The sequence below is a fragment of the Lingula anatina genome, chromosome 10 (genome assembly GCF_051362555.1).
Source record: "Lingula anatina isolate TDL-2025a chromosome 10, LinAna3.0, whole genome shotgun sequence".
In the NCBI taxonomy this organism is placed as follows: Eukaryota; Metazoa; Brachiopoda; class Lingulata; order Lingulida; family Lingulidae; genus Lingula; species Lingula anatina.
In genome coordinates, this window is record NC_141776.1 from 13717234 (window position 1) to 13726660 (window position 9427).

General features: G+C 37.9%; 1 protein-coding gene across 1 annotated transcript; it reads right to left on the reverse strand.

The window, feature by feature from the left end:
- Positions 1–5342: 5342 nt before the first annotated feature.
- On the reverse strand, positions 5343–8589 carry LOC147759635 (contactin-associated protein-like 2). The gene is made up of 4 exons (XM_086997077.1): positions 7637–8589; positions 6957–7169; positions 5981–6205; positions 5343–5591 (listed from the first exon to the last, which is right to left on the reverse strand). The coding sequence occupies exons 1-4, from the start codon at positions 7965–7967 to the stop codon at positions 5437–5439; spliced, it is 924 nt and encodes a 307-aa protein (XP_086853203.1). The 5' UTR covers positions 7968–8589; the 3' UTR covers positions 5343–5436.
- Between the last annotated feature and the right edge of the window lie 838 nt (positions 8590–9427).

Genomic DNA, 9427 nt, shown 5'->3' on the forward strand with positions numbered 1-9427 from the left:
TAACAGTAGTAATAATTTGAACAAAACCCTGCTGTGTATACATACATACATTAATATGAATTACTGTTTGTTTCCAAATTAACATTTCGATAAATAAAGTATTAAATTATTACAGATAAAGTGACACAACCCACAAAGATAAGAAAGAAAAGAACGTGGTGGACCAACCCGTTCATAAAGCTCGTTTTAAAATACAAGAATACTTGCCGGCACTGTATATAAACGCACCAGTTAATGATGTCGAATATGCCGCCATGATATTATTAATTGCGAGCAAAGCTGCTGCCACCAAGTTCACCATCAGTAACTTCCCTTTCAGATGGTCTCCGACCCAGGAGAAAAACAATTGTCCAACCATGCCCATGATTCCTAGGACTGCACGAAAACGAAGTAGATACTCCAGCGCAGTATAGACTACTACAATCATACTGCAAACATGCTTCAAATCTGCTTCGATGTGGGAGCTAATTAGCATATTTGAAACATGCTTCTATCATGCTGCTAATCTACTGCATTTATGCTCCTCCTCTGTACAACCCTATGTAATTTTTGAAGTAGAATTGCAGTAGGCTATACTGCATTTCTACTGCAAATATGCTCCACACCACTACTGCGTTACTGCTTCTTTGCTACTTCGATACTACTGCATTTTCTTGCGGGATATGCATGTTATGACGTATTCTGCTTCTGATTCTTTATATCCAAGGTCGGTCATGTGTTTTGGCTGAAAAGAAAGTAGTAAGAAAGAACATACACGGTATATTTGACTTATACTGGGGTATATCACATTTTATTTGTATTGATATTTGTTTATACATTTCTTAATATTCATTCATTTATTCATTTTCTTTTGCACTTTAACTATTTGATTACTTTATTCTATAATGATAATAATAACAATAATAATAATGATAATAATAATGTCTATGTGAATTTTGGCTCAACTAGATGTATACACTGATTACTAATGACTGTTGAGCTACCGTCCAGTGTTTGAAGTTAGCTACGTTTCGACTTAAGACAATAGTACAATGACGAGCTCTATAGTATCGCAAATGCTACAATATTCACAGAATTCTGTGATTTCTTCCTCTAGCGCAAATTATCAGAATATACACATATAGCAATTAAACCTTGAAATGAGCGGATTCTTATGAGTAAAGTTCATGTACTTTCAGGTAGAACCGGTTTCTGTAGTATGACATATGACAGTGAATTTTACAAACACGTGGCTTAGAATTTGTAAAATAAAATCTGTAGAGATGTCATGTTGAAGATGAGCAAAGCTTTACGACGAAGTTTCAAAATTATAAACAGTAAAGGGCTTCACTATTTTTTTCGTACCGAAATCAACTTTACCAACTTCAACAATGATAAAGAAAATGACAAAGTTAAATGTTGTACGAGGGTTGATTGATAAGTAGTGAGCCTCATATAGAAGGGGTACACATTTTATAAGTATTTTTCTTTATTTTTCAACATAGTCTCCTTGAGTATCTATACACTTTTGCCAGCGAGTTTTGAGAGCCTCTATGCCACTTTTATAGAAGCCCTTCTCTTGGCCGTTCAGAAACCCCTCCACTTCACGTATGACGTCATCATCTGCCACAAAGTGAGTACCTGAAATGGCCTTTTTCAATTTGGGAAATAGATAATAGTCAGAGGGAGCAAGATCAGGCGAATAAGGTGGAGGTTCTATCAGTTCAAAGCCACACTCGTTGATTGCAGCCATGGCAATGACAGACTTGTGAGCAGGGGCATTTTGCAAAAGTCACTTGCCTTGCTTATTTGAGAGTGCTACCTCGTCGACATAAACTAACCAAATGACACCAAACTTCGGCTACACACCTTTAAATAGTCAGGGAATAGAAGGGCTGAAAAGGGATATCCCTGCTTAACGCCTTCCACACGAGGCTCACTACTTATCAATCAACCCTCGTAAGATGTTAACTTCCACATGTTGCTGTGCCAGTTTGTATTAGGTTGAAAATACGAATGAAGCGAGTAGATATGTCAAATTATTGCAATCTAACCCGAACAGATGCCTGCATACAATTTCAAATAGCATTTTCAAAAGAAATACTACAGGGTTTCGTTCTTTATTTCCATTCGTTTCTTTATTTCATTTCATTACAAAATATAGGGATGTATAAATAGGTCAAATTTACGACAAGAAATTGGGAGAAAGTGCAGTTTTAAAACTTTTTTGGCTGATCGAGAGAATAATATTCGTTATTTTCTGGCATGTTGATTTTATTTCAGCTATGTAAGAAACTGGTTGTGATATTATCTTTAGAAAAGCATACATCATGTTTGAATATGTATGAAAGGCAGTCTTTAGGTACACACGATTTCAAGAAGATTCTAACCTATCTCTGCAAGAGACGCCGCCGGGAAATCTTCATCCTGAAAGCACAAGATCATTGTCCCCAAAGATGTTTCAATCCCCGCAGAGAGCACGAATAATGGAATAGATATTCCAAGCACGACCCAACCCCTGTACAGACCAGAGAATACCATTGCTCTCCAATATGTCCAGGTTCCTAGTTATGGGTCCAAGAAGGTTCACACGGTTTTCAGAAATCGGTCAAAAATACTCAGAAAAATCTTTATATGCTTCCACTAAGTAAGACTGAAAATTGCCATATGGTTCTTGGTTGGGCAGTATCCCTGTCCGGTTACCAAAATAAAGTTGAGAAAATCCAAAAGACAGTAAAAGTACCTATGTCATCCACCTAAATTCGCTCATATGCTCCGCCCATGGCACAGGTGAACTAGACAGGAAAATTTGCGCCTGTGGGCGACAGGGCTTTGGAATCACTGGAGTATATATCTCTTATATAATAACAAGGTAGCAAAATCGCTTGCATTAAAAGAAGTGCTGCTGTTTGTAGACAAAAAACTAGGCCAAGTGTTCCCTTTTGTTATAAATGTTATTGTTGTCGCTTACGACAACAAGTTGCGATTACGGTCGTATTACTAGTCATCTTTGTTTTGTTATGCAAATGATTTGGTCAGTACATATACGGTCAGCAGTAGTTCTGGGCGCAGCCACGTTTGTATTTGACGAGCAGAAGGCTCAGGTCGCCAAGTATCAAGATTTTGTGTAGTTACTTCGGCAAAATCTGTGGATTACCATCGGACGGGAAAAGCCACATTTCTCTGTACGTATATTGTTAACTATTTGCACAATGTATATGTAAAAGCATAGGTCGTTTTGTCTAGCCAAATTTATAATATGCACAACATTTCCCGTTTCTTATAATTAATTCATTATTTCTTTTTATATTTGTATTCAGTTTATATTATATTTGTGTATTTTTATATTATCAGTTTGGTGTTTATATTTCATTGTTTTGTTATTTTAGTTTCACCATGTCCATGTCAGTGTATGTGCGTGAATAAAGGTGTGAACATTTCCCCGTTGTTTGTGTTCGTTTGGCATGGGATCCGCAACAGTTATGTTTTATTCCAAAATAGTTTTTCTCTTTTATAATAGGCCTAAGGATATGTTACGTGTGTATCGATTTTTGAACTTTACCCACGGTTCTACCTCATGCTGGTTCTATCTAAAGCATTATTTTCTTCTTTTACAATACACTACTTTTCACCATGGCCAGAAATGCGCAGCATTCACGCGATACGCGAGGGCGCAACAGTAGGGCTACACGTGACTCAACTAGCCAATCACAGCACAACAGACTCTGTGATAAGTGCTCAGCACATTGTTAAGTAGTGTTAGTTCATGGTAACAAGCGTCTGATATGTGCAGAGAAGTTTATTATAATATATATTGTTCTTATCGTTACATTAATAAATCTAACTCTGTATCCAAGTAGTAACTATACTGTACCAAGTCAGGTACTGATGATGCGCAGAGGTCATATATTCCAGAATAAGCCATTACCACTGATTTATAACTTTTATTTTTGTTTAATATGTTATTCATGAAAGAGTTCATGAAAGATTATTTTAATTTGTTAAATCGTGATCTTATTCTTTTTATATTCAAATAATTGAATAATGTGGGTGAAATTGGTCTTCCACTTCTTATTTGCATTTTTTCTTTACTACAAGATTATTTTGGAACAGTTGCAGCATTAAAAATTAAAATAAATAGCATTCTGAAAGAAGAATTTTGCATAATTATTAAATGATGATAGAAATTTCGGATTAAGAGATTAGTTAAAAACTGAGTAGTGATATTGTCAGTCAATTTATGTAGAATCTGATAATATGATTGAAAATACTGATTGAATTCTTGGCCTTGCACTGGGCAGTTTTACATTTGTGCCAAGTGCTTTTTTTGGACTCCATTGTACAGTGGTAAAAGTTCTTCAATTGCCATGAAAGTTTTTAATCAGACTCTATATGGTGCTGCTATCTGCTGGTGCGAATTAATTTGCCTTTGTTTCTGAGTGAATCTACCGTCTAAAATCACTATTACTGAAAATATTTGCGTTTTGCTGAGGGTAGGCTAGGCCATACACGGCAAACTTCTCAGTACGTGTGTACAACATAATTTTTTTTAAACCCTAGCGATATTTGGTCAGGAGTTGCTTGAATCATAGCACAGCGTTGCTGTCTATCGGCATTAGGCCGTTAGTTTGTCAATTATCACGAATTACCCATGAATCGCGAACCCATTCATTTTCCTATGGCAATCAAGCAACTCATTAAAAATGCACGCATGCGCAGTGGGCTAGGCGTGACGTCATGCAGTGCATTTCTGGGGACGCAATGTCAAATTGATGTTCATATTTATTTAACAGCTTCGTTTTGCGACCTCTTAGCTAACGGATTTTGCCCCTCCCCTCTCACAAATACATATGCATATATATATAACAAAATGCATATGGAGGTGTGCGATTTCTAAAGTCCATTAACAATGATGCCCCCCTCTCACAAATACATATGCATATAACAAAATGGAGGTGTGCGATTTCTAAAGTCCATTAACAATGAACTACGAATGAGAAATATAAATAACTCTGCAGAGATACCGGAACTTACATTTAGCAAGCCGATATATCAGCACTTGACAACAATTGGTCGAAATTTAATTAGTATTAATTGCAAAGAGAAGATGCTTGGTGTGTCCTGCATATGCAATTCAGGGCACGTACATTTAATAACTAACAATGAAAGAACATCGTCCACTTTTATATACATGTGCGAGTGCAGACCCGAAGCCAGGGGGTTCAGGGGGTTCGAAAGAACCGCCCTTTTTACTGGGAAAAGGTCCACTCTGGATAAAATTTGATCAAGGTACAAGTTGATTTTATGGTAAAAGGTCCACTTTTTTAGAAAACGACCCCCCCCCCCCCCCCCCCCCCCCCCCCCCCCCCCCCCGATTTGAAATTGCTGGCTAAGATCAACCAATCCACATTTAATTTTCTCGCTCAATCCTCATTAGTGTTCCTAATGGCCCGTCTCTTATCCACGGCAGATCACTGGACCAACTGTATGATAGCCTTCTTCAGTTCCCCCTGTGTCTCCGAACTTGACGACAGAGATGGGTAGGTAATTGGACTCAGTGATGACCCCCTCGTCCGATCGCCAGATGAGGTCGTTTTTGTTACAGTTGCAGCCTGATTGTTAACAACATCAAATTAATACATCAGTGTTAAAGGAAATTAAATACCCTTGTATATTTGTGAGAAAGGACCAAAATTTTGTTCTTCAAGCTTCGGACCGCGTGAAGAATGTGGTACTTTCTCACAAATATCCCTTTCTTTTACTATATATCTTAATCCGAGTGCCATGCTCGATCATTTTTCAATTAGCAGCGAAAGCCTATGATAATCCAGTTTAACTCAATGCAGTACAATGTACTTGACGTCATGATCAGTTAACACCACTACAAAATATCATCTTACCTCTAAACATTTCATAAAATCATTGTATAATTCTCAAAATGTCTGAAAATATTGACTTGATAGTAAGTGACACATGCGTCTTGAAGAAGCACTCTACTTACCTACGCCTGCGCAAGAATCATTTCTTGAGCATGCGCAGTTCGCCATGGTGCCGTTGGGGTCACCACCAGCCCAAAATGGCGCCACTTGGCCGTGGCGGTCATACCATGCACCGTATAGAATACCCATACCAGAGTAGAGGACTGAGTTAAAGCATTCGTATTTCATGTACTGTGAGCAGCTGGTCTCGTCCCTGTCCACATATGCTGCTATTTGCTCCAAATTTACTGCAAAATAAATTGTTTACAATGTTTGTGTGTTTGTTTGGTCATTTTTCGGAATTTTCTTTTTGCGCGCAACTTGTCTCATGTCTAATAAGGAGAAGAAGAAGAATAGCAACATGCAGTAAACAACATAAAGTCTAACATCAATTAATATTGTTCATTACACTTTACATTAAAGCGACAATCACTTTTATTTAAAAAAAATACAGCTAGCAGAATATATAAAATCTAAAATAGTTTTAAAAAATGTAACTCTTGATATTATGCTGTGTTTTTGTTTTTTTTTTTCACGTACAGGCACAACGAATTATAGGTAATATTTCCAATTGCAGAATTTTCTAAATACTAGGTATATTAACCTTTAATTTCTTCTTTCAAAATATAGGTGGTCATATTTGTTGCACGCTCACTAAACGATAATGTTCTTTGCAATATAAGTTTTTGAGATTCTGCAAGCATTACACGTTCAAATAGCACCATGGAAATACAAGAGTTGGGGATTTTCACTGTCCAGAAAATGAGTTCTGACCTTACACGTGTACAAAAGAGAATATTAAAGGGACAAAAGCTCTTCGTTTTGGCTTTGGCTGTTTTAGTGGAAAATGGAATATATTGTACTTAAATAGGTTGTTTGCAATGTTTTATCGTGAAATATGAATCTCATACGTTATCCCTTTCATGTAATGCGTGAAAAAAACGTAGGGCAACAAAAGGGTTGCCTCTACAACGTGCTCCGCCCAGTAGTAGTAATTACCCCCATATGCCAGCGTGACTGAATAAGACAGTGGTGGGTCGTAGTCCTTCACCCGGGTTCTCTCTTCATGATCATGATGGAAGGACACAGTGGGGGGAGTGGTTGACATGTCACAGTACACCTCAAAAGCGCTCACGCCACCGGCGCCATCCGGGTCAACCCAATAGAGGCCGCTAGTGTCGGTTAACTTCTTCCAATCCGAACATGATGCAGCTAAGAAGACAAATATAGAGTACCTTTTCTTATTATTTAAAGACCTCTCTTGTACGGACTGTTGAATAATTTATGAAAACCATTGATTGGCCAAAGAAAAAGAATAAAACACGGATCGACCTAGACAATGTGACTGAGATATCAAAGCTCCTGTTATATTCGATCGCTTGAAAAACGAAATTCTGGTCCTTTCTCACAGATGTAACAAAAGAAAAGACTGAAAATATGTTTTTTTTATTTTTAATTTTTTTTTTTTAATATCTAAAATTAAAGTTATTTTAACACTGATGTATTAATTTGATGTTGACTCTATCAAATATTGCCAACTTAAAATAGATGAGCTTCAACAAGAATCCGTTCTTCAAGTGATGTCACAGGGACAGTTCTGATAAAAAATATAAATAGAAAATAATTTGAAAAAAGTTGAAAAAACTACCTAGAAACGTTATGTGCTTATTTAGACGCACCTATTTTATCAAACAGATAATCCCAATTTTCATCTGCAACGACTTCTACACCATCTGAGTCGCCGGCTGCCTTGGTATTTATGTGACACGTCCTACTGTCCCTGCGGTAGCTGACAGATCTACAAGTGGCAGGAGTTAGACGAAGGCAGAGAAGAGCGCAATCTGCCACACAAAGCACCTGATAAGCCGCAGGTATCTCCCCGTTAGAAACGCCATTTGCCAATCTGAAGCTACGCTGTATCTTAAAGTATCTTGCTTGAAACGCAGTTTCGGCCTGTGGATAAAGCATGTAGCAGATGGAAAACAAGTAAAATTGTACATGAAATTCCATCTTCCGGGTTATAATATATCTGTGATGTTAGCTCTCTTGTGTTGAGAATGTAGAAAAGCGCCTAATGTGTTCCGATGTTTTAATTTAGTAGTTGAAAAACTGAGATAACACCAGGCGATAGCACGATATTTAACATATAATGTCCGGTTTCCCATGGCAGGGATGCAGCAGACAAGACAAGGCTTTTATTTTGTGGAATCAATGTTCATTGTTTTGTGTTTGAAATAGGCCAAGTACTCTCTGTTGAGTCAATAAATCTTGAAGCCCATTATCAATCTAAATCTCGAAAAAAGGAATAAATATTTGCTTTGAAATAATAAAATTATACTTTGATGAGCCAAAACGTATGAGCACAAGGCGTTGGTTTAAATTACATGCCACGCTACCCATCCATAGGTATATATTTACTACTCGCGGACTTCATGAACCGAATTTACTGAAATTCTTGCATAAAAGCTTTAATGAGGTGTTCATCACATTCCTAACTTTTTCAAAAATTCTGAACGAGAAGAAAAGTCGGACTTGATTTTCACAGCTGTGTGTGCTAATGTTAAATCGCTCGCGAAAGGACAAGTCGCTGCGCGAGCCTCCCTCGCGACCTTTGCTGACCCTTACGATTGTCCCCCTGACTTCACATTTGTCACCTTGTTGACAAACACTGACAGATCAGTGACACCGGTCAACTTCACTGTAATACGACAACACAGATGTGTTTACGACACACAGTGGCTCTTGTCGCCCGAACTAATCACGGGAAGGGAACAAAAACGACTTAACCCAGCCCCAGAGACTCGGAACAAAACGTGAAATAGTTACCCCATTTGAAACCGCGAAACCCTGGACTCGGCGACAAATGATTTATAGCTTCTCATTATGTCCCGCGTTTGTTAACGCCCTTTAAATCTCCGAGGTAAAAAGATGCCATAGCAAAAATCACAACAGTCCGCTATTATGCGCATTATTTGACTGAATAACAAGCAGCTATCGCTAACGGCACAATAGCGGCACTTCTTTCACGTTTTGCCTTGAATAGGACGACCCCGCCCGTGACCCTAATCGTCCAAGGTATTGGTGACGAATGAAGCGTGGATAGTCCCGGGGCATCTGACGATGACTTTGCCGAGACCTGGGGCCTTTTCAAAGAAGAACATTAGACTGAAATCAGTCAAAAATTTAAGACCACAATTTTAGTCTATTTCGACGAAGAATAAATCAGCAGCAGTCGACTGAGATGAAGACACCATTGGGATCAAATATGAACAATGCCTATGTCGTTATAAAATAGGTGAAATAATTCATTTAATTCTAACATCCACAAATTTGGCTTATTCTAACAAAAATATGGCCCTTTAATTCTTGTGCTACCGAAATTTCTTATAAATGGAGGTGTCCTAGAATAGATATTGGGGAGGAGGCGCTTCATAATTACTGACAAGATTCGGTTACCATGTTGTTTACCA